We start from the raw sequence: 25,772 nt of genomic DNA, 5'->3' as shown, positions 1-25,772 counted from the left end.
AGCAGAATTGCTTTACTTCCCCCCTAGGTATAACAATTATTAAGAATTTATATTGCTATTCATGCTGTATAATAATGAACAGAAACTGGGTTTGCACTCTTAACCTTTGCTGTTAGGTCGAAATAGAGAAGCAGCAACAGTGACTCTTATGAGACCAGATATATCTGCACCATCACACTCACTGCCTCCTTTTACAATTTGGGAGACAGTGAGTTTGTGCTGTATCATCTTCAGATGTCCCCACTGTGCAAAATGACTAGTTAATGTATTTTTTACTTTCTTCCATATGTTTCCAAAATAAATCTATTCATCACTTAAACCGACCCACCCAGCATTCCTCATGTATTCTGATTTTTCAGTTAAATATTGTTTGTATTTAAATATAAATATTGCTCAAAATGTAGCATTAATATTTTGCCTACTGAAATGCAGTTCTGTATCTTATTAAGATTTAAACAGCCATTATGTACATTAAAGTTTTTTTGTTGTAGTTTGCAAGGTGCTATAACAATAATTACCCGAGTGCATCAATCATTTTTCATTGCCTCATTTGTATCACGGGGATAAGTAGCTCCAATTAAAATCCCATTTTACATAAATAGATATGGTTTGACTCAAACCACAGTCTGTTTCCACTTCTGAAATGCTGGCCATAGGATATCTTTTTCATTATTCAAAGTGTATGATGTGTACTGCTTATCTTTTTGTGCTTAAAAAGACATAAGTCTGCAGGCAGACATGCCTTAGTGCAGGTTTGGCAGGGAACAAATAGCTGTTACTGTAATTATCTATCAATTTTACTGTTCCAAATATTTTAGCCAAAAAGCTAACTAGTATAATCTCGTGTTTATTCCTGACACATTATAGTTGGAGTAAGCAGAACTGAAAATGTTAAATATGAATTAACAGCTTCAGGAAAAATTATAATTTTTCTATTACTTGTGATTTCCCCTCCACCACAGCAGCTTTTCTGTTAAATGTGCTCGTATTGTCAGGTATTGTGGAAAACCAAACGAGGGGAAACTTGGGGAATTATCTTCTGCTCCACTGTGATTAACTCTGCAAGGAAATAAATCAGACTTTCCCTTTCACACCTCTCACAGGGGCTGGTTCTAATCCCAGGCTACACCTCAGGTAAAGGAATGCTTTGCTCTCTGCTCCCTCTGGCAATGGTGGGATGTCTCTGCCTTCCCAGACTGAGATAGTACCATCCACCTTGGATTTTCTTCTCCCCTCCATACTGGTGTTTGGCCCAGCCTTCAAATCTCATCATTTTTCCTTCCACACCTGGGAACATCTTGGTTCCAGAGGGTCAGTTCAAACCCACCTTTTGTTGCAAAGCCTTTGTACGCTTTGAAAGTCGGAGTGTTCAAATTGCAAATGGCTCAAAATTCTCGGTGCTGCTCCAAGGGGCTTTTAATATAATTTCTGCAGAATTTGGAACTCGATGAGCAGAAAATTGCAGGAATCTCAATGACTCCAGCAAAAGGGCTCAACAGTAGTTTGGGTCACACTGCACCTTCTCTGTAAATTGCCTTTCCTTTCTCAGCCCAGTGCTGTGCTTCTGGAGAAGCTGGGGACGGCAGTGACATTTGAGAGAGCTCAGGCTGTACCAGGTGTCAATGGCATGGACATTCTACAGCCTCTGGGAGCACTGTCAGAGGGAAGCTATGGAGAAAAAATAGGGAAAAAACTGAAACAAGATTGGAAATTCAAACTGAGAGAAGGTTTAGATCAGATATTAGGAGGAAGTTGTTCCGTGGGAGAGTGGTGAGGCCCTGGCACAGGGTGCACAGAGAAGCTGTGGCTGCCCCTGAATCCCTGGAAGTGTCCAAGGGCAGGTTGGATGGGGCTTGGAGCACCCTGGGATAGTGGAATGTGTCCCTGCCCATGGCAGGGGTGGTACAAGATGATCTTTAAGGTCTCTTCCTATCCCATTCTCCGATTCTGTGATTCTACAAATAAATGTGAGACTCAGGCTCAAAAATATCTTGAAGTCTTTATCATGGATATTTAAGCATGTGCTTAAAGAGATGTTTTGGAGCTGTCCAAAATGAGGACAAATTAGGAATTTACACCAAATAACTTAGCTCAGTTTTACAAGGACTTTTCTAACTGCTGCCTTTTTGCCTCAGATCAGTGTCTCCCATCTTCACGTTCCTGCTGCTACTGCTATGACTAAACCTCTTATTTGTGCCATACCTTAATCATCAAATTCCTCCTCTGGAGTGCTGAAGCAGTAGATAATGTCTCTGTTTTTATTTGTCGGGTCAGGAGCACCAATTCATAGCTCAGGGATCATCAACACCGTGAGCTGACACCAGAGTCTGTCCAGCTGCTGTTTTCTTACAGTCACACAACAGAAAATCAATGGTGTCAGGAACACTGGGATAATTCTACTGTTACAATCAATACATGCTGATTAAACCAGTTGTGTCTGTTGGGTAAATTTGCTGCATCATAATTAGAATTATTAATTAAAAATAGGAAATCAATTGACACAAATTAAGCAAAAAAAGAAATTTGCTTTATTTCTTTGACATTCTCTCCAGAGGCCTCAATAACTGTGACAACAGGGACGTGACCGAGTGGCATTTGTCAGTTTTTCAATGCTGTCCTGAGTTTTAAAAATTGACTTATAAACCCTGCTAATGCAGCTCCCAGGAAATCAGACAGGAGATGTCGTGTGTGCAAGAAGCAGCTATTTATGTTATTACAGTTAGTCATTATTCCCTGCCTATCCAGGAGTAAAAAGCAGGAGTCATGTGCGTGGCACCGGGGAGGGGAAGCAGCTGGGGAACGAAAGCCTTGGGGAGCAAGAGGAGCCCATCCTCTTCCCACTTTGTTTTCTGTTTTCAGATAACAAGGATAAACAAATTGATTGTTTCTGTGCTGGTTGTAATGGGCTTCTCATTGCTGGCTACTTCCTATGATGTGCTGGTGACCTTCATTATTTTCAGGGATATAATATGTGGGACACTAAGGCAGGGACAGCAGGAATGCACATGGTCTTTCATTCAGCTCTTTATTTTCCTCTCTGGTTTTTTTTGGATTTTATGGAGTTGGGTTTTTTTTTTTCCTTCTTTTAACCTATCTCAGTGTTCTTTTCTTACACTTTCTCCTTGTTTCCTCCTACTCTTAGTGATTTTCCTTTTTCTGTATAATACTTTCCATGCCTTGTTTTCTTCCCCCTTTTCTGTTTGCACACATGAAAGCAGGAAAGTGTGGGAATACTCTGGATTTTCATACTCCTGTGCTTTGCTCACCACAGCCAAATTTCTTCTCTGAGCTTTCACACTTACGAAAGATGTGAGGGCAGAAAGGACTGGTTTGGGTAAACCTGTGATTTGTCACTTCTGGTGCTGGTTAATACAATGTTCTTTTACTAATTCTTGGTGGTAAACTGGAGTTTGGGTTGTTCACCTGGAGAAGAGAAGGCTCCAAGGAGAGCTCAGAGCCCCTTCCAGGGCCTAAAGGGGCTCCAGGAGAGCTGGAGAGGGACTGGGGACAAGGGATGGAGGGACAGGACACAGGGAATGGCTTTAAAGTGCCAGAGGGCAGGGATGGATGGGATATTGGGAAGGAATTTTCCCTGTGAGGGTGGGGAGGCCCTGGCACAGGGTGCCCAGAGAAGCTGTGGCTGCCCCTGGGTCCCTGGAAGTGTCCAAGGCCAGGTTGGCCGGGGCTTGGAGCAGCCTGGGATAGTGGAAGGGGTCCCTGCTCATGGCAGGGGGTGGGGCTGGATGATCTTTAAGGTCCCTTCCAACCCAAACCATTCCAGGATTTTATGATCTCATTCATAAAGAATTCTAGTCATTCTTTTCTAGTCCTAAACCTGTTCTTTAAGGTGTTTTACAATAACAGTATTTCATTGACGTGTATTTCCAAGACCAGTCAAAAGCAAGAGTAAATAAAAACGTCTTTAGTTTAAAAGCCAAGACAGATTGAGTGGTTTGCACAAGAATCAGGAAAAGCAGAGTTTTTAAAAGTCCCAATTCCAAAGACTTATGGCCATGTCTCAGGCGGGCTGAGCAAGCTGCCAGTTCGGACCTCCCTGACAATGGAGAACATATGGAAGCAGGAGGATCTATCCACTATATCTGAGCACAACTGTTGAGTACTTTAAAATTAAGCTGTAAAACCTGGGCATCAATAAAGAACTTTACAGCACTCGTGTAAATAGTGTAAAATAAGGTGGATGTACTCAAGCAGTCAGAACCTGCGAGGGGGAATTCTGGCAGCTACGCTCGGGGTGAGTTGTGCTCCCAATGGGAAGTAATAAAGAGCTCCCACGAGGAAAATAGTCCCATAATTGAGACTTGAGAAAACAAGGACTTGGATTGACAGCTTCAAATCTTTTTTACTAAGATTCCACCTGGCAGTATTTTGTGGGCAGCAGCTCGACACTCTGCTGCCAGAACAAATCTGAGGATAAATTGGGTTATAAGGCTACACTGGGAAAACAAGTGGTGTCTTTTGCTTTCCTTTCAGTGGGCAGTGGATCGGGGCTGTAATTAGAGTCTCTGCTTTATGAATCTTTGTCGCAGCATTTGTCACACGTCATGGCTGTGGCTCTGCTCCACCATGGGTCCTGTTGCCGTAAGTGAGATGTAAACAGTCATCAGTGGTTCCTCTGTAACTGGAGGGCAGGCAGGAGTAAGAAAAAGGTTATCTCTCGAGGTGTAGCCATGATGAGCTACAATTACTGTTTTTTCAGAAGCTTTGAAGATGGAATTAGTCAGCTTATGCATAAAAGTGCTTGTTGTTGCTTGGCAGTCAAGTGGTGTTTTGATTTTTAATGAAATTCACAGTATTTGCATTATGAGGTTATATTATTTTTAAGTCCACGGGTCTAAGAATTAGACTGAAGTCTTTTGGCTGATACAAGGAAAACTAACACCTAGAAATGTGTTCACCTCTGACATGCTTAAAAACTTGAAAAAAAATACTGTTATCACCTGTAAATTGTTGACTGTAGAGCCCTGCTTTTAAAAATGTACAGAAACTGATACCAAAGTTGGAAAAATTGAATCCTTTCCCAGACTGCTGTTAAAAAGTTGGCTTTAGCTCTTTACACAGCTCCTCTTGCATTCCTAGGAAAGAACAGGGAACAGGACATTGGTTTCAACAATGACCGCTGGTGGCCAGAGCCACCATGGCAGGGAATTGAGAGATTTTTTTATCCAGTTGCTAAAAAACTGGTGCTGTGTTGCTTCCAGCTCCATTCAGCTGCTGCACTGCTGCTGCCAAGGAGTCATTCCATGATCCACTGACCTGCTGGGTCCAGGAATCACAAAGTTGTGAGATAGACTCTGGAAGGAGCTGATTGAATTGCCATGTTTACTGCAGTTTCTCAACAACTTCCTTGCTTTGCAAGCAAATTTAAATGGTTAAAAATGCAGATTTTTTAAATTATGTGCACCTGTGTTCTCAAGTCTCAGTGGGAAGTCACCTTCTTCAGCTTTTAAGAGCACAGACCCAATAATTTGCACTACCTTGATCCTGATCCCCCAGTTTAATTTTCTGTGTGCCTTTCAAGAGTCGAGGATAATTTTTGGCCTCATAATGTTGCTTTCAAGTCTTCCTTCTCTCAGATCTGCCTAGGAATGAGTGAAATGAGTCAACAGTAGAGGTTTTTTTAAGCCTTCTTCAAGTTTTACACCAGCTCCCTGACAGAAAATGACAGAATTCTTTTAGTTTGACAGAAATTAAGGATGTGCCAAATGGAGGAGTCTGCATAGATGGGAGTTACAGAACAATAAAGAATTTACATTTGCTGGCTGTGAGGTCTCTATAAGGGCAAGTCCTTCTGGTGCAATATGAACTTAATTCATTTACTTGTAACAATTTTAATTTACAAATACTTGAAGAAGCTCCAGCAGTCTCTGTCTGTGGAGTTTTACTGCCTTTTGGATCACTTGCCTTGCAAAATTGCAATTGTGCAACCCTGGCAATCAGCAGGGAAACAAAACCTACCAGGTCCCAGCAGTCTGTGGAAAATTTGGCAGCAAATATTGTGTAACTTGGATTTGGTTTGTTAGAGGCCAAGTGAGGGGGAAGATCAGCACAGGTCTGTAAGAAACAATATCAGGGTTAACAGGGATGGAAGCAAATGGAGAGAAACAAACCTGGAGACTCCCAGCTTTCCTTAAAGAGAGTGGTGGAGCTGGGACCTGGAAAACCAGGAGGGAGAATTCCAGCAAGTGTCACTTGGTGTCACAGCACTGACTGAGCAGGGTGGAGGGGCTGTTCCTGGCTGGGTCCCTTTCCCAGGATGTTCAAGTCCTGCCCCAGCCACATCCCACTGCAGTTTGGATCCCAGTGAGGCTGTTTGTACCAACTTTCCACTTTTTAAACACTGTTATTGATGAGAGACAGGAAAATATTTTATGAATCGATCTCTGTATACATTAAAGAGTCATTTCTTGTTTATTTAATTCAGCACAGGATTATAAATGTAGGAAAAAATATACTATAAGGTACTTACAGCATAAATTTACACTTTAGATCTTGGAGCTGTCCTATCTCAGTGCTATCACTTCCTTTCTGGGGAGTTTTGTAGTTTAATGTAATTTGACTCAGTTTCCCTTCTGTGAACTGGTGATTAAATACATTTTCCAGCTCATAGATGGATCCTGAGAATTAATCAGTGTTTGTATGGAACTCTGATGATGGGGGCAATTCTATTAAATGTGCAAAACCTTTTTTACATACCTACAGATCCTACACATTCTGTTCTTATTGCACAGTTTAGAATGCAAATTGTTGCATTTGTCACTTTTTTGTTATACTAGCATACTTTGAATTTCTTTTAGTACTGTACTCTGAATAATTAATCATTCAACTAATAATTATCCATTCCAAATAAAACAACTTGATTACTAAGCCTGATGAGGAAAATCCAGTCAGGAAAGAACCCTTTCAAAAACAACAACATTCTGCAGATATCCTTAATATTTAAAGAGTGAGCTATATTTAGTAAATTCTTCTGAAGCAGGGGGAGAGGAACGGATGCTAATTTCCTGTGTCATCAGATTTGTGCATGTGTGTCAGCAGCATTCCTAAATCACCACCTACCACACAATCACCATCCTGACAGGCATCAGGAATATCCAGCATTTCCCTGGGTGGTTCCTGTTGTGGGCTCGTGCCTCCTTCTGCTCATCGATTATTTAACATTTGGGGGGTTCGGTGTTTGCTCTGCTCAGATGTTCTGTAGGGAGCAGGGCACCTTTCTTAGTCATGGAAACAGCAAAGTTGTGGAATCAGTGTCATTTTCCAGATGGCACTCACTTAACCCACGGAGGCCAGCTCTTATCAAAGATGATTACAGATGATGGAAAGAAATTCCCTGGCTGGAAAGGGCACTGGGGTGAGCCTGAGGTGATTCTGATGGCACTGTGCAGCATGGCCAGTGACAATTTAGGTGATGGTCTCATCAGACAACCTCTTTTTCGCTGTGATTTTTTAAAGATATATCTCTGCAGCCACTAGGAAAATGTAGAGATCTGAACCTTAAAGGGAATCTGGCATTTAAAACCTTTAATGCACAGGTGCTGTGCTCTCCTCCAGCAAAATCCTGTTCATTTCCCAGCTGCCATCCAGCCAGGAAGTCATGTATGTCTGTTTTGCTTTTTCCTTGTCAGTGGCAGTTGTCACCAAAAAAGAGAGAAATTAAATTAATCCAGGGGGAAGCTGGTCCACAGTTCCTTGGACTGAACCTCCAGGAACTGATACCCAGTGTCTGGGAAGTGGAGCTGCTGTGTGGATTTTCCTGGTTTCTGTGAGGCTGACCCATGGATAATGCTGGAGGCATGAACAGGTTGTTTGTAAACAATGAGGAAAAAACATGTGGAGTGATGATTTAGTGTTTCTGCCTGCCTGACACTTGATGGCTTAATGCAGGAATCTACAATGGGGAAACTGTTCCGAAAGTACCGGCTTCCATATGGCTGCGATTTTGTCAAAACATTTCAGCTCAGTACACCCGTAACTGATTGTGAGCATGAACAGTTTTGATCAGCCTGTTTTTCAGAATGTAAAACAGTTTAAGAATTGTCTGTTTTTAACATCATAACAAAAAAGTTTCACTTCCCAGTTTAGAGCAACTTCTGCTTTAGAAATTGGCATTAATTTACGCTTTTGTGAACAACATTGGAACATGTTGGGAAGTCAAAATAAAATATCAAGGTTTAGACATCCAATCTCAATAATTTATGAGACAAGACTTTCTCCTCCTGCCTGGCTCTCCAGAAGGAGACCGAAGCCCCACTGGTGGGCAGAGGAAGCTGTAGGGACACAGGCAGAGATGCCTGAACGTTCTGCTGGCTTGGGGCTGGTGCTTTGCTTGCTGAGGCTGCTCTGCTCTCTCAGCATTTGCATCCTAAAGAAGTGGTGCAGGAGAGCTGCAGCAGTGGTGCAGTCTAAGGAGCTGCTCTAGGGACACTGGAATTTTTCTGGCATAAACCTCTCCTGATGCTGGGCTCTGTGTCCTCTGCCTTTCCCAACACACCCAGGGACACCCAGGCTTTGGCTCCTGGTATTTTAGCTATGCAGTATTTGTCTGCCTCATGTTTATCTCTTTATTAAAAGCACGTTCTACATCTCCATGCCTGAGTGATGTGAGAAGAGGGTGTAATATTCTAGTATTTTTGTATTTTTGCTTTTTTTCACCCCCAGTAGTTTCAGATTTGCTATTTTCTGTTGGTAAATACAAGAAAGGTTTTGCAGAGACTGTGCTGAGTCTTGCAATGTGTTTTGATGACTGAACGTTCTAGTTTTTACTGGGTCACACAGGGCAAGACTTTTTTACAAAACTGTTTCTTTTTCTGTGCCTGAAAGGGACATTACTATTAATGGTTTATAAGAGAAAGACAGCAGTGTATTTAAGATATCTTGAAGACATTAGGTAACATTAAAGAGCCATGTGAAGGTTCAAGTATGCCTGGAAGAAAAGAGATCAAGTAGCTGGTGTGGATACCTGCACACCATTTTTGCAAGCCTTTGAACTGTTTTAGATATAAAAGACACCCCTTTTTCAAAGGCCACTGGGCTTTCTGCTGCTCTAATTCTCTCTGAATGTCTGTGAGTAACAGAATTCACACTGGTAAAGGTAAGATTTTTCCTGCATTCACTTGCTAGGGCAGAACATCCTTTAAGCTGATATTGTTTGGCTGCAGAGCAGTGCACAGGTGACCCAGTGATAGGACAAGGGGGAGAGATTTTAAACTAAAAGAGGAGAGATTTAGCTTAGATGATAGGAAGGAATTCTTGGCTGTGAGGGTGGGGAGGCCCTGTCACAGGGTGCCCAGAGAAGCTGTGGCTGCTCCTGGATCCCTGGAAGTGTCCAAGGCCAGGTTGGACAGGGCTTGGAGCACCGTGGGATAGTGGAGGGTGTCCCTGCCCAGGCAGGGGGTGCAACAGGATCTTTAAGGTCCCTTCCTACCCAAACCATCCCAGGATTCTGTGATTAGGCATTAAGAGGGAATTGTAGCAAAAGAAAGAAGTGGTTCTTTTTACTCTCCAGCTACACTGTTGGAAATAAAAGCAAATACCACAATCCACAGTGTTTACTTCATTTTTCAGTATCAACACAATAAAATAAATTGCTTATTGACCATCTTAAAAATGACTGATGAGTCAGGACTACGAGTTATGTTATGCATGAAGGATGTGTTTATCCATCTCCTTGAAAGGGAAACTTTATGGCACAATTTGAAGCTGGTGAGGTGGATACAGCATTTCTTCCATATGCATGTCTTGATTTTCCCCACTGCTCAGCCAATCCTGCTCCCTTTGCTCAGCAGCTATAGGAGAAGGGACACATCCCTGCATGGGAATGACAAGGAGAAGGAACATCCTCTACCCCTTGTTGTAGTGACAAGGAGTTGTTTCTCCTTTAAGCTTTATTTTTGCTTTAACTGCAAATAAAGGCATATTGCCTATTTGGCAAAACATCAGCAGAGTGACCTTCGACAAGGCCGGGTTTATGTGCTGTGAAAAACAAGGAGCTGAGCACGTCTCTGAGAGCTTGGCCAGGCAGGGTGGGTCCTGCTCGATGCTCTGCAGTCATGGAGGGTGGAAAGGTGACTCCAGTGGTTGGATCACATTGCTTTCCACATGCTGGATTCCCCAGGTGAAGGATGAAGTTGTCCTGCCCAGCTGCAGGAGCTGGGTGAGGATGTGACTGAAGAGCAGCCAGCATGGGCAGCCTCCTGCAGCTCCCAGACTGGCCCTGTGGGTCTGCTCCAAACTGCATCAAAGTCAGATGGAATTACTGAACTGAGAGAGGATTTGTTTCTGCTCTCACAACTGCCTTGCTGAGCACTCAAATAAAGATTATTTAGAGTAGCAAGAAGTCCATGTGGATATTGCACACGGCTTTTTCACACGAAGCACAGCTGTGGGATCAGCAGCTCCAAATCTCCAGGGACAGAGGCCTCTCTGAGCAGCTCTGCTGCCAGCACTCCTGAGCCCCTCCAGCACTGGTTTCTTGAAGGATGCATCTCCTTCCTGTCCTTGTCCTGCAGTGTTTTAGGCATATCCAGTGCATTTCTACCCCTTCTTGAAGGCAAAACTGATTTTACTTCTGTGCAGAGGCATTACCAGAAAATTTCATTACCTAGTCAATGAAAACATCTAAAGTCCATTACAGATGTTGAGAGAGAAAATGTTTTACCCAGTTGGAAGACAGAATTTGGAAGTAAGTTACTTGCAGATATTATTATTACAAGCCTGTCCTAGACAATAATAATGAAGTATTGATGGAAGTTCTGCAAGAGCAAAGACTGCTGGGTTTCATACAGAGGAAAGATAGTATCTTCATTTAGTTTTATTAGACTCTTGATACTCTGCCCATGTATTTTTTAATTCACCACAGTAAAATTCTAATTAAAGAACAGACTTTGCCTCCAATTAATATGACACTAAAAAAAAAAACATTTTAAAGAATGCAGCATCTTCTTCACAAAAATTATAATGAGAAGACAAGCTGCCAGTGTTGTATAGAATGTTGTCGCTCCCTTATGAAGCGTTTCATGGTTTTAAACTCCTTGTAAGATCCAGAGTGTCAGTAGAGTTAAAGGCTCATTAAACAGAGCGGTAATTTCTACAAAAAGAAATAGGAAATATTCTCAGGTTTTTTTAATGTTCTAATTTTCACTTCTTTTGAAGCGTCTGTCAAAATAGCTCATAGTAGAAATTCTGAAAGCACCACACTTTGATATCTGTCAGGAGTAGAAGTTGTTTCTTCCTTTTTGCTGCTTCCAAAATATATTGGGATTATTACAGGATTTGATGAGGCTGACATTCAAATACATAACTTGGAGTGATTTTGTTTTCATTTATCCAAAATACAAACCTCCAGCTAGGTAACTGTTGTGAGCATTCTACAGAATACCATAGGAATGTTCTTTAAACAAGAATTACTTTGGAAAGAAAATGTTTCCTCACAGGATACTAAATAAACTGCAGGGCCGCTAGAGTGCTGGGACTGAGTGAGGTACCACATGTTGGAGAGTCAGTGACTAATGAGATCATCATCCAAGATCAAATCAGGGCCCAAATCAGCCACATATTCCATATCTGATTCAGAGAACCTCAGGAACTTCAGGGAGAATCAGCAAAATCTTTCTTGGAGGATGAAAATCTGTTTTCATGTCCTTAAGAAAGGAAAAAAAACCGAACACAAAATGAGATTGATTTCCTTCTGTGAGTAATAATTTATTAATTTTTGGAAAAATCAGCCGATGTTCCCTTCCCAACTTTCTATTTCTACCTGATGAAGCCTGATCCATAAACTGGGAGGATGAGACTGACGGCAAGTCCTGCCAGCCTCGGATTAACCCCAGGGGTTTTCCCCTTGGGTGGGTACACAAATGCATATTTACATATGCAAAATATATTCTCTGGGCAGCCTTAGAGTTGTAAACATTGAGACTGGCATTTTCTTCATTCTAATTGTATGAGCTGTGACTGAAAGCCTGGCTTTGGAGATAAAGGGAATCCAGGTTTGGGAACCTTAAGGCTGCAAAGCTACAAGCTCAGAAGTCAGCAAGTGCCAGGGTACTCTGTGCTCACATAATTAAAGAAAATATCATAATTCATAGGCTCACGTACTGAATTACTGCTGTATTTCCAACCTTTAATCTGACATTTTATTTTTGTGACACCAACTCCATAAGTCAAATGTCTTATTTACATGGGTTGCTCCCTGTTTGGTTTGGTTTTCCTTAAAAAGCAAATAGAGAATAGCAAAAATCTCTCCAAGAGTGTCATCAGGCTGATGTTCAGGTGGTTCATCAGCAGGGACAGAGCAGAGCCCTGGCATGTGAGTCGCATGGACTGAGAGCACAGGGCTGTCACCCTCCCCAGGGGCCACTTACTGCATGGAGATTAAACAGCCAGTGGCCCGTGGCTGCTCCCAGGAAAAATTGTAACAGGAATCCTGCTAAGGCCCTGAAGTCTTTAATTTCAGATTGCTTTTAATACGGTTGGAATCTTTGAGAAATGTAGGTAACGAGTTATTCAGGGGTGGCACTGAGTGTCTGCAAATTGCATTTTTATAGTTTGAGTACATGTGGATTTTCACTGGGGACGCCTGAGCACACCCCTGGGTGTGGGACAGTGCTCAGAACATGGAAGGTGTCCCAGCTGGTGAAATCATGGAATTATTATGTTGGTCTCTAAGCATTTGGAAGAACATTTTTGAAGGGCACTTCTGAAAATCTGGGTTGAGTGTTATTAACGTGTTAGATGTTACAGGGGTGATCAGTCTTAAGAGAGCGTTTTTTTGGGTTAGAATCAAGCAGATCAGCGAGTGGCTTTTCAGTGACTTGGCTCATGCCTTTAGCAGTGTGTTGGTGTCACTTGAGGGACTCAGCGCTGCTCAGAGCCAACACAAAGTGCTGGGACGTGTCATTGTAAGGGAATTCCCTCTTCAAGGACCTTGTTTCAAACCTATTGCTTGGCTTTTGTTTGCAAAGGCGTTGAACTGTCCCAAAAGGAGTCATGGTTGTGCAGGGAGCAGACACAGCTCAATGCAGGGCTGTAATTCTCCCACTGGATAAAGTGCAGGGAATAAAAAGTTATTGATTATTTTAAATTTTCATTCATTACATTCAGGCACATGTTTTACCTTTTGCAGTTTCTTTGCCTGCTTTACATTAGCTAGGTCAACCATCTGGTTCCAAAACTGAATTAGACAAAAAAAAACTGCACTCAAAGTTACATCCACATTTCACCTCAATTTGTATGCATAGAATCATTCTACAACAGTACAGTTACATTAAGAGGAGAACCTAGTCCTAATTTCAAAGTAAATTCTAAAATAATCTCTCTTAAACCATGTCCTCCTAGATTTAATAAGTTAATTTTATTTCCTGTTTGCATTTTTAAGGGCTAGTATCTCATTTAAACATTACAAACTGGATTTGGAAATATTCCAGAATATTGATTATTGAATATGAACACATTCTGGGCTTTAGCAAATTTGTAGAAAGCTGCTTTAAAGTGTGGATTAATTGAAGCTCCCCATCAGCCCAATATGGTCCTGAGTCCCTGGGCCAGGGAAATCAGACACTGGGCTTTTTCTGCTGTGCCTTGTGCAGGATGTTTGTGAATATCTCACTGACTTTTCAGACCTGGCATACAGAACTGGTCCCTGGCTACAAAAGAGACACAGGGAGGTTGATGCTCATGAGAACAGAATAAACTCAGATCTTGAGACCACAGGTTGTGCTGCTGTTGTGATAGAAGATGCTATTTTCATATTGATAGTGTGTCTGTGCAGGGATGGAAAAGCTCTGGAATAGCACTTTTGACTCTCTCTCATCGGGATAAGCCACTCCATAAATGTCACCCCTTCCTTGGGACTCCTTTTATTTATCTGTTACCTTTTCAGCTTCCTGTGTTTGCTTCATTGTGTCTGACTTGTGCTGCTGCGCTGGGTATGGGGTGTCTCTATTGACCCAGAACGCAGCAATTCCCTAATCATTCCTAGAGGGATAAACAGCCCTTGGGGAGTGAAACGGCACTTCCTGTGTGTCCTCGATGTGTATTTACCAGGACAGCACTGCTAACAGGATGCCATGCATGACCACAGCAGAAAAATTTCTTCACTGAAGGAGTGGTTAAGCACTGGAACAGGCTCTCCAGGGAAGTGGTGGAGTCACCATCCCTGGAAGGATTCAAAAACAAGCAGATGTGGCATTTTGTGTTATGGTTTAGTGGGCATGGGGGTGTTTGGTTGAAGGTTGGACTTGATGATCTGGAGGTCTTTTCCAGCCTTAAGGATTCTATGATTTGATGATTCTACATTCAGAGCCTGCAGGAGCCCTCACTTCAGGAAGTAACTGAGGTTTCAGTGTGGGAGTGGGGATGGCACAAGGAGGAAAACTTTTGGTGCTGCTTTGAGCAGTCTCCACCGAGGGGTCAATCCCTCCCCTGTCACAGCACCCAGTGCACACCACTGTGATTGTACTTAGGCACCCAGCCTCATCCCTTACAGAGCCACATTCATTTTTACTGGTGATGGTTAATCTCCAGCCATATTTCCAAAGGTGCAAAAGGGAGGAAGTTAGCACATTTTCCAGGGAATGTGTGCACGTGACCTGAAATATGGCAGCTCACTTTAATGTAGCATCTCCCAAGAGAACGGTGGCTGTTTCAGACTCATCCCTCGCGGTATTGACATCCCCACATGCAGCTAAGGGGAGCATTTGTACCTCCCTGACATCACCTCTCTCAGGTTGCTTTCCTTATTTATGGTCTGGTTAAAGTCTCATCATTTTGACATTTTTAATGGCATCTGCATTTACAGCAGAGCGCTCGTGTGAGCTTTAATCAGCTCTCTGTTCACATGTTGTTGCTGTTATTATTTATTACAGTAACACACTGAGGCAATCAACAAGAGCAGGATCAGACTGTGCTGGGCTGGGATTGGAGTTTAAAATTGTCTCTCTTTGCCCATGGGAGGAGGGGTGCTGTCAATCCCAAAGTGCAGCCTGCTCTGCTCTCTGTCTCAGAACCTGGAGTCACTGTCACACACCAGCCAGGATTTGCCACACTGATCTGTAGAGACAAAATACCTTTTGGTTGCTGAAGTCTTTGGTTTCTTCTGTTTTATAATTTTCTAGAAGGAGCTACTAGACTCCAACACGTAGCCAGTTACACACTCGAGTAGTCTCACACCTGAGTGAGCCTGTTGATCTCAGTGAGGTTAATTGTAAGAATAAGTACTTGGATTTTAGCTTATCATCCCTGTATCTACCTTTGTAAAGGTAGTGAAGTTCCCACAGTGCAGATCTTGGAATTATCATTGTATCGTTATATAAATGGCACATCATGTTCCAACAAAATGACTCTACGGTCTGCCACTGCAATATGGGACTTAGGGAAAGGCATGTTAGGGACAGAGTCCGGAGAGCTGGCCGGATAAACGACACGTACACCAATTCGATTAAGCATCGTTCTCCCTTTATTGTACAGCTATGCAAGCTTATATCTACTTTTGCAGAGATTCACGCCCAGTGCCTCTAGACAGCCTCTAATCAGCGGGGAAGATGACCAGTGTATAACTTTGCCAAGGACTCTGAGGGCTGCCTGCAGCCAGGTGCTTTCCAGACCTGCCTGCAGCCAGGGGCCTGTTCAGGGGCTTTTCCTCAGCAACCCTCAGTTGTCCAATCTTTCCAGGGGTATCATATGCCCCTGTTCCATAAGGAATCCCTCTACAAAGGGGAAAAGAAAACTAACAGGAATTGATAAACTTTGAGCAGTAAAGATCTTATTTTCATGTGAGGTTACTGCAGTGTAAAATCAGGTGAGGATGAAATTCCTTTATCCCAGATTTTACACTAACACATGGCTAACAAATTTCACTCAATTCCCTTTGGTGAGATTGTGGGGTGAAATTTGCTACAGGAAGAAAGCAAGCATGCGACCAAATACTGATTGCAAATAACTGTTCAAACAAGATGGACTCAGAAAAGGAGCTGTGTTTGAGGCAGGCACTGTACAGGTAAAACAAGATGCTTGAACTAATGAAGGGAAATTATTTTTCCTTCCTATAAATGGTTTTCTTTTCCCTTCACTTTCTTTCAAAGTGAAAAACACCAATCCAGCAGACAAATCAGATGCTTGGAGCACCCACCTGAGATGTGAAACAGCAAGGATAGAATCATATCTTCTAATGAGTGTTATTTATTCATATTAGGGAAATTAATTGCAACTGGAGCTGTATCAGCTCGGAACAAGCCACAGTCTGCAGTTGGGGCTCTGATGTGAGGTGTGGGAAGGCAGGAATCAATCCCCAGAGCCGGCAAGGTGCAGTTTGATCCCTGCACTCCACTTCCCTATGCAGAGGGACATCAGCTGTGCCTATGTGGTTCGGATTTGTATCCTTTGTGGAGGTGCAGAACTGCATCCCTTGATGTTCAAGTTCTGCAGCAAACAAATCAGTGTTTCTGGAATGGAAATTGCTGGGGAACTCCAGCAGCTCCAGCAGCTTTGCTCCCTGCCCCAGAAGGCTCACAGAGCCTTAGCAAGTGTCTATGTGAAATAAAGATAGATCATCGCTTCCCACAGATTCTCAGTAATAATTTAAGTCTTATAAAGAGTAAGATTTTGTTTGTTTGGCTCCCAGTGGTGTTAGAGAGGAACTATCATCCCTGTTTACAGCTGTGCAAGAAGTGAGGCAAAGCAATAAATGATCTGGGGTGAGGCATGACCGGGATTGTGCACAGGGGTACATGGTGTGCTCTGCTCCCTGCAGGACATGAAACCTCCGCACCTGTGTCCTCTAAGACCCTGCAGATCTTTTGGAGACCTTGGAATTATTTTCTGTGTGTTTATTTCAGCTTTTAACACTTGCTCAAGAAACACAAGTTTGTAAACTGGTAATCCGCAGTGCAAATTATGTAAGAGCTGACTTCTTTTCCTGCTGGATATCCTCACACTGACCAGTCAGTATCTCCTTCTCAAAATGAAGGATAATAAATAGAAATATTGCCAAAATTAACTGATAGCTGCAGTTTTCCAGTGTGGGTTTATAGCCAAGCACTGTAGAAGGAGAGGGCTGTGAAATTTCTAGGACAAAAGCATCAAGCTTAAGTGAGCTTTACATTTACCTCGCTAATCCTGGAACCAGATCCGGGGCTGAGAGGCAGCGTGTATCACCTGAGATTAGTTTCCATGTTTGCAAATAAAAGAGTTTGTGAAAACAGCCCTGTTGTTGAGATTCCACTCTCCTCTCCTGCCTGGCAGTGGGATCTACACCACTCGCAGGAGGATTGTTGGTGAAATTGAAACCAGCTCCGAGCACAACCAGCTGTACCTGGAAAGTGATCAGGAGCTGTGCCCTTCCCAGTTGCCTGTTCTTAATAGGATGAGAATTTTCTTCACCCTTGCCATAGCTATGGTGAAAGGCTGCTAAGTGGAGGGTAGGACTGCTGAAGAAATCCTTGTTTTCCTGCTTTTTGCTGAGGAAACCTTGACCTCAGGTCAAGGTTTGCTTTGAGCTCTGTTCAGTGCATGCAGCTCAAAGAGGTGTTGTGCAGGTGCTGTTTCAATAGCAAATCAGGACAAACTGTTCCCGTAAGGCTGACTTCCCTCTCCCATCCTTCACATGGTCCTCAAAAGAGTAGAAGGGATCAGGCAGGATTGTCACATGAAGGGCTCTCACTGTGCCTTAATGCATTCCATAGGGAACCTCCTCTCTGTATCAGCGGCCAGAGGGTTTAGGGTCCTTCTGTGTTGCTGTTATTAGCCCAGGAATTATCTGACATACTCATTCCACACCTTCATCCCTGAGTCTGGGCAGCCTCATGACATCCTGTCTCCAGTGTTATTTTCTTCCCTCTCACTATTTAGTCCAAGCAAAAATAAATAAATATACAGATTAATAAGAAAACAAACAAACAAACACCACCAAGGAGAAGGCCTTCTCTAGATTATCGTGTATGTTATCTTATGGGAACGTAGCAAAAAACCAATATTTGATGACATTATTAAATCGACAGGATTTGCTTGGCAACACCACCTGCCATTAAGTGCACTGCAGGCAGGATGTGACCCTCTGCATCTAATTCCACTATAAATTCATTCCTTCCAGCAATCTAAAAGCACTAAGAAACAGGATATTAAAAGATTTCGGGCCTGATCCAATAAGTTGTTAAACAAGTCCTCAACTCTAGGTATGACAGTGGTGCCGTTGTATGCTTGCACCCTAAAGCTGGGTCGGGGGGGCAGATGCGGAAGCTGGGGCGGGGTGGGGGCAGATGTTAAAGCCGGCTCGGGGGAGCAGTTTGGGAGCGGGGGTTTCTTTAGAAGACTCTGGCTGAGGTGCACGTGGGGCTGTGGGGTGAGGCAGCCCCGTGTCCCCGCGTGGGTAACTCGGTGTGTGTTCGCAGGCTGTGACAGCGAGCACTGGGGGCCCCACTGCAGCAACCGGTGCCAGTGCCAGAATGAAGCACTCTGCAACCCCATCACGGGCGCCTGCGTGTGCGCCGACGGCTTCCGCGGCTGGCGCTGCGAGGAGCTCTGCGAGCCGGGCACCTACGGCAAGGGCTGCCACTTCCAGTGCCAGTGCCAGCACGGGGCCACCTGTGACCACCAGACCGGCGAGTGCCACTGCGCGCCTGGATACACCGGGGTGTTGTAAGTGCAGCAAGAGCTGGGGACTCCCTTGAGCTGATTTGGTTCGGCCGCGTTTAACGCGACGAGTAATTGCTGAATTTACACGCTGTTATACACTGGCCTTTGTAGAAATCAGGGAACGGGATTTCAGAGAGACTGAAGAAAGGGAACCTCTGTTCTTGCTGCTGATTATACCTGTGACCGTGAAGGGAGCCTTCAAGAGAGCTGGAGGGGGACTTAGGACAAGGGTATGTAGTGATAGAACAAAGGGGAATGGCTTTAAAGTGCCAGAGGACAGGGTTAGATGGGTTATTGGGAAAGAATTCTTCCCTGTGAGGGTGGGGAGGCCCTGGCACAGGGTGCCCAGAGAAGCTGTGGCTGCCCCTGGATCCCTGGAAGTGTCCAAGGCCAGGCTGGACGGGGCTTGGAGCAGCCTGGGATAGTGGAAGGTGTCCCTGCCCATGGCAGCAAGTTGGATCTGGCTTCAATGACTCTTCCAACCCAAACCATTCCGGAATTCTATGATTCCATGCTATTAAAATAAAATATAGTGCTAAAATAAGCTGTAAAAGAATTTATATTTTCCAACTTGTGCAACAACTTTACCTGTTCCTAATTTCAGAATGTGAATACAATCCAAATGACAGTGGAGTTTTGATAAGCAGTTGGACTCTCTCCTTATTAGCAGTCCAGTGCAGCATCAAATGGGAATTTTCCATCCCCAGTTTATTTGACTTTCAATCTAACTGAGAAAGCATCGCTGTTAACTATATCAGCTTAGTATCTAGGGGGTAAATTTTAAGCATAGAGAGCAGGGATTTAGCGGTGTGACTCCTATTAACTTTAACGAGAATCATGTAGCTAAATCTCTATCCACCACACGGAAAGTTTACCAGTAGGATTCACAAAATGTGCATATTAATTTTAGGACAGCAAGCAATAGTTTCTTGTTTAAAATTGCCCACAGTGTAACATCAGTTCTCATTAGAGATCTTTCAGTAGTTTCAGAAGTAATTATGTTTTTCAGAATTATTTAAGGGGAAAAGAGAATTTAGTCACTGAATTTGGTTGGAGATCTATTGCAGGTGAGTTAACACTTTTGCAGTCTATTATTATTTGTTGACCTGCATGAAGGGGAAAGTAAAAAATAAGTGCAGTGTTAACCCTCATAAATAAGTGATAGGTCTTTTGAATATTTTATTTAGTACCTGATTTCCTCCTAGACTTGTGACCTCAGTCGTGGAAGCACTCACTGCTAAGGACTCTGCTTTCTCTTGGGAGTGCTCCCCTTGACATCAGTGTGTCAGTTCTCAGCAGGGCCGGCCCCTGATATGTTGTAGGCACATCCTCATCAGAGGACAGTCGGTTAGGGGGAGAACATCCTGTAGTTTCAAAACCTTGATGCTGAAAGCTCTGATGTGCAGGTGTAGGAGACACTGGGCTTTCCAGGGATTAGCCTCACATTGCCCCTCCACAAGTACTGAGAGGGACTCAATGAGCTTAAATAGCCTTTAAATGATGTTGAGTCCTTGCCAGTCCATTATACACCGCAAATGTTAACATTCAGTAGTGACTGGAGAAATTTCAAGCGTTTTAATCCCATCTTTTTATTCTGTTTTCAGCTTCTTTTATTGCCATGTCATATAATTCACATTGAGGGCTTCATCCTGCAACTCGTATTTTCCTGGGCTATTTTAATGGTTATGAGTTGTCCTGTTGAGATAGGTGGGATTTGGTACATGCATGAAGGTTACACACATGCGTCAGCCTTACAGGGCTGGATCCATGGCATGTAAACAACCCCAGCAGAAATTAAAGGAATCTCAGCTAATTGGCAATGCCAGCTGAGCCTGAGGTTTTGTCATTTGCATAAGGACTCCCATGATGACCTGTGTTGTGGGTTTTCCTCATTTACTGTTTCCTGTAGGTTCTTTAAAATGATCTCTTTGTTTTCTGTTGTTCTCTCTCCCCAAAGCTGTGAGGAGCTGTGTCCCCCTGGCAGCCACGGAGCCCAGTGTGAGCTGCGCTGCCCCTGCCAGAACGGGGGAGTTTGTCACCACATCACCGGGGAGTGCTCCTGTCCTGCTGGATGGATGGTGGGTACTGCTCATCCTCGTTTAGGGCTTGGAATTGGATGGTAATTGTTCACTGTCTCAGCTGACGTGGATCTGCCAGGCTCTAACAATTCCCAATTTGGGACTGCCTTTGTTGGGTGTGCACAGCACCTACACAGACAGGCCACCAGTCTGGGACTTGCCACCATGCCTGGAAGCGTTCAAAAACCATGTGGATGTGGCACCTGGGGGCATGGGTTAGTGGTGGGCTTGGCAGTGCAGGGAGAATGTTTGGACATGATCATCTTGGAGGGCTTTTCCGGCCTCGGTGGTTCTGTGATTCTGCCGTCACAGAGTTTAAAAAGAGCAGCATGCCAAGAGACAAAAGAGTTGTCTGTGAGTTCTAGTTACTTGGAATATTCCCTGCAGCCTTAGACGCTGCCCTCATACAGGACAGAGAGCTCAAAGCCCAGCTTGACATTGTCAAAGGCACAAAGTGTCATGTTCCCCTCCAGGGGAGAGGGAGAAGCCAGGGGGAATCCAGTGGGTCAGGCAGGCAGCAAAGCAGGATGAGCCCAGGACACAGAGGCCAGTTCAGTGTCATGTCCTTGCTCAGGCACCACTGCCATTGATCGCCAGAGATTTGCTTATGTCAGGGCTTGCACTGCAAAGAGATAACTGCCCTAACCTTTAATCCTTTGTGTCAAGAAAGCAAGGCCAAGCATTTTAAAAGTCCTCAACTTTACCAATAATGTAATAATGAACTCTCTTGGGGTGTGCCAAGTCTCACAGGCTTTCATCCCATTTAGCTGTACTAAACTTCCTGGCATTTTTCCTGTGTCTGACAATTAGTCTCTTGGCAAAGTTGCTGGATTTTAAAGCATACAAGTACTCTGATTTTTTATTTTTACATGGAAGACCCTGCAGATCATCACACAGCTGTGACTGCTGATAGGGACCCTCTACCTGTTCAAACATATAAAAGCTGAGAACAATGTTTATGTTCCTTTGCATTTGTACGTCAAATGCTTTGCGTTCAAAAGTACCAACCATGAGATGTTGCTGTATAGCGGCAAAATGGGAGAATATTGCTGTCCATAAGTTTTGGTGGAAAATCTCTCTCTAACTGGAGGACAGGAATCTCTAACACCACCAGTCATGGCAAAGGTGATGATGAGGTTATTCCATTTCAAATGACAAAGGCAAAACTTGTCAGAAGTATGAATATGGCACCTTGCCCTCACCTGGCAATCAGTGGAGGCAAAGAAAAGGTTCTTTCCTTGAGTGCTGGAGCTAAAGCGTTAGGAAAGCAATTCACATATTTTTGAGGGCCTATCAGTCCATTCTGGCACTACCTCCTAAGAAGTGATCAATAAAGTGATTCTCATGAAAATATTACTTTTTTCATCTCTCCTCCTGCATGCCAAGATTTCTCAGGATCTGAGTTGTTTTGCTGTATTCTTCTTACTTGTATTTTATCAGGAGTTTTCTTTTCAAAGTTAAAACATCACTAAACAAATAAGGGTATCAGAATAGAACAGCAAGTTTTAGATGTCATTTAGGATGCAGCACAGACCCTAAGAAGAGCCACAGCACTGGGGCTGCTGCACAGCAGCTGTGGTTGTATTCTGGCCCAGTCCTACCCAATTCCTTACAGCCTGGAGTTCCTTTTACACATTTTTAGGAGCCCAGAGAGACTTTTCTGAAAACTGTGTTGTTGGCTGCTCTGTCCCCAGAGGAACCCTAGAGTTAACAATTGATGTTTGAAACAAGCATAACTGAAAATTCTGAAGAGAGAGATCAAGTATTCTGCAGAAAGAAACGAAAATTATAAGTAAAAGTGCTCAGCTTGTAAATGTTGAGATTTTAAGTATAAAGGGTCTCTCCAGGGTTTTAATGAAAAGCTGGTAATTCAATGTACAGAGAGGGATAAAAAGTATGTTTTCATGCTCTATTTTTAACTCTTGGTGGTTGGAATGGTTTGGGAAGTGAGACATGAGGGGGCTGTAAACGAGCAGGCGAGATGGGATTGCTAGACAGCATTCATTTTATTTCACACCACAGGTTTCTGTGACACCAGGAATTTTACTTGCTGATTTTGAGGCTTGAGACTGCACGTATATATTGAATCTACCATCATTTTGGAAGGAGAGAATTCTCCCTAGATTTGTACAAGTGCAAATCCACTTGGACTTTATTGCTGCTGGATGAGCTGCAACTTTCATCCTTTCCTAGGCTGGCTTATTAACAGGAGCTCAGGTCCCTTCGGGGTTTGGTGGGATAGGGAAGGGCAGGCAGTGACTTTAAAAGGAGGACGTTCTGGGGTTCTGAGGTTTTTCATTGGATCTACCATCTTCAGAGCCTGGTTCTTTCATGACTTGTAATTTCTTTCCTCCCACCAGTGCAGAATCTCCCAGCAGCACAAGTTCTATTGGCAGAGTCCTGTGGGATTTTACTGCCCCATGGGTTCTTCACCAGGAGAATGGTGGCCAACAGCCTCTATTGTTGAACAGTCAACAGAACGTGGCTTCCAGCATCCCACAATGTTGGGCTTTTTCAACTTTTGTGCCTTTGTGGCTGTGGAGTTTAGTGGGTGGCTGCTTTAGGGCCTCATTAACAATTTACATGTTTAATTCCATACATCATTCTCATTTGCAGTATTAAATTCTCCAAACACTCTCAGGAAGTGGGGAGAGAAGTTAGTTTAGCATTTACAACACTTCTCAGAAGCCGTTTTCAAGGACTAGATCTCTGTGCTTAGGAAAGCAGCAATATTTCCTGACATGACAGAACATTTGTCACTGGCAACGCCCCCTGTTTGGCCCCAGACCCCCTTCCCAAGGCATCGTGGTGCCATGGTAATAGAACACATTCTGCTCATCACTTCTCTCTTATTGATTCTGGGCTTTGTGAAGCATCATTTGTATTTTTGTCTATTTTTCTTTCTGTTGTGGATTTTAAACATGGGGGTGTCTGAGAAAATGGAGCAGAAAAAAATCTTTTCTGTCCTACAAAATACAGCAAACAATGTCAAAAGCAGAAGCTGATGAGATCAGGGCCTTTAAAAAGGTGCTGATGGGGTGAACTTTGCTGATTAGATGTATAAGCAGCAGGAAATGTTGGTCTGACATTTGATCCTCTAGAGAGGGATGTTTTGAATTCCCTTAGTACATATTAATGCAAAAAGTACAGCTAAAGATTCTCTTGGCTCCAGGGGGATGCATCCCAGAGTATTGCTTTCTCATCATTTGTTGATAGAAATCCTGTTCCTTTTGAGGCATGAAGGGAAAAAGTATTTATTATCAAGATAAATGGACACTTAGGTCTTCAGATATATAGTGTTGTGTATTACTCAAGCCCAGAGACACCAGTTTTTAACACTGTAATCTGAAAGTTCTTGAACTGAGGCCAACCTGTCTGTTTTACAGCCAAGGAGCCACATAGCCCTGGTTGGGAAAGGCTCAAAGTATCTGTTTTATGGTGACATTGAAGAGCAGCCTCTTCACTTTGGTTGTTGATACAGCTAAACTTCCCAAGCCCGGAGGAGTGAAAGCAGCTATTATATTCCTGGTTTATATTTTGAATAAGTTGTGTCTGATACGTGCTTTGTTCAAAACTCAGAGCCCCCTGGGCTTGGTTAGGGAAACAAGAGAAATTAAACCCAAATAATCCTGTGGCCAGGCACTGTTTCTGTTTCACACTGGGCACTGTGATGGCACTGGCAGCAGCACCATTTGCTGCAGATGCCAAACATTTTCCATTATAGGACCACAACTTCAGATCCCAGCACTGCCAGACTTGTTTTGGCTGAAGTTCCTCAGCTGGATGCCAGCCTCAGGCTTTGTATGTGCTCGCAGGGAGAAAAACATTCATACAACTTCTAAGAAGTTCTGGGGAAATCCTTGTAAGGCCTTGATACTTGGTGGGGACATTGTGGGATACCTGGGGGGAAACCACCTGAGTTTGACAGGTAAATTCTCCAAAGACACGACCCCACATGAGGGTGAGCGTTCCCTGCCTTGGGGCTGAACAGCTGGAGCAGGGATTGCCTGGGAGCTGCTTTTCCTTGTGAGCAGTGCCAGGGTGCACAGCAGGGACTGTCTGGCTTTGCTTCACTCCCAAGGCTGATTAAGCAGGGACAGGAAGGAGGAAACATCTCAGAGATGAGGATTTGGGTCTGGATGAAGGAGAGGACTAAAAGAGAGGCTGTAACAAGGATTCAGAATAGACTGGAATAAAGAGGCAGGAAAGCAGAGGGCTGGGAGCATAAAATAGGGAAGGGAGATCGCCACCAAGATGTGAAGTTGAGGCAGGTCAGGGACTGAGATGTGGCTCCAAGGTTGGGGATAAGGAGCTGGGAGGATGCTGGATGATGCATCCTGTCACTGTGTAGGGATTAGGCAGATCTTCCACTGCATAATTCCCTCTTCTGGCCAGAAGGCTGCTGTAGTGCTGATATGGGCAGTCATGTTGTTTCTGTGCCATCTCTGGGGGCTTTCTGCAGCTATCCTAATCCTCATTCCCATCCTGCCCCTCCATGGCTTACCCAAAGGTATGGCAGATCCATTCTGTGCTGCTTTGAAAGATGGATGTGGGGGTGGAGAGAACAGAGGGAGTAAGTGTAGGATGTGAAGGGCAGTAGACGACTTCTCCAGCAGCTGTGTTTGGTTGGATGAATGAGACTGGCTGAACAGGAGAGATCATCACAGACCATCAAAACCAGCAGAGCTACACCCTCCCAGTGTAACCTTCTCAACAATCCCTTCCTTCCCAAACCTTCTCTGCACAGGGTATGTCCAACAACTTGTCAGACTCTCCATTTCACAAAAACCCCAGGAGCACACAAGCAGCTTTGTAGACTTCTCTGGTTGCCTTTAACTTCTCCCACATCTTCGTGTGGCTGTTCAAGGGGCAGTGAATATCCTGCCAGCCCAGCTGCAGTGTGTGGGGGAGATCCAAGGAAGAGAATTATCCATGAGTGTGCAGTGGTGAGAAAAATCTCTTCTGGAGTCAGGCCAGGCAGGCATTTACTGTGGTAGTGGAGTTTTCAGACTGTCTTTAGCACATCTTATGCAGATAAAATATTGC

General features: G+C 43.8%; 1 protein-coding gene across 14 annotated transcripts in view; it reads left to right on the top strand.

The window, feature by feature from the left end:
• MEGF11 (multiple EGF like domains 11) overlaps positions 1–25,772 on the top strand; it is a 255,759-nt gene that overhangs the window by 143,172 nt on the left and 86,815 nt on the right. For all 14 annotated transcript variants that reach the window (XR_007206509.1, XM_048317360.1, XM_048317359.1 and 11 more), the window contains 2 exons: positions 18,405–18,651; positions 20,606–20,726. Coding sequence is in view for 13 of the 14 variants with exons in the window: in XM_048317360.1 (XP_048173317.1) it covers positions 18,405–18,651; positions 20,606–20,726 (368 nt within the window). In the remaining variant the exon portion in view is untranslated. The remainder of the gene's footprint in view (positions 1–18,404; positions 18,652–20,605; positions 20,727–25,772) is intronic.

The sequence above is a fragment of the Corvus hawaiiensis genome, chromosome 13 (assembly GCF_020740725.1).
Source record: "Corvus hawaiiensis isolate bCorHaw1 chromosome 13, bCorHaw1.pri.cur, whole genome shotgun sequence".
Classification (NCBI taxonomy): domain Eukaryota; kingdom Metazoa; phylum Chordata; class Aves; order Passeriformes; family Corvidae; genus Corvus; species Corvus hawaiiensis.
Note: the sequence above shows the minus strand (reverse complement) of the source record. Positions and strands in the feature narration are given on the sequence as shown.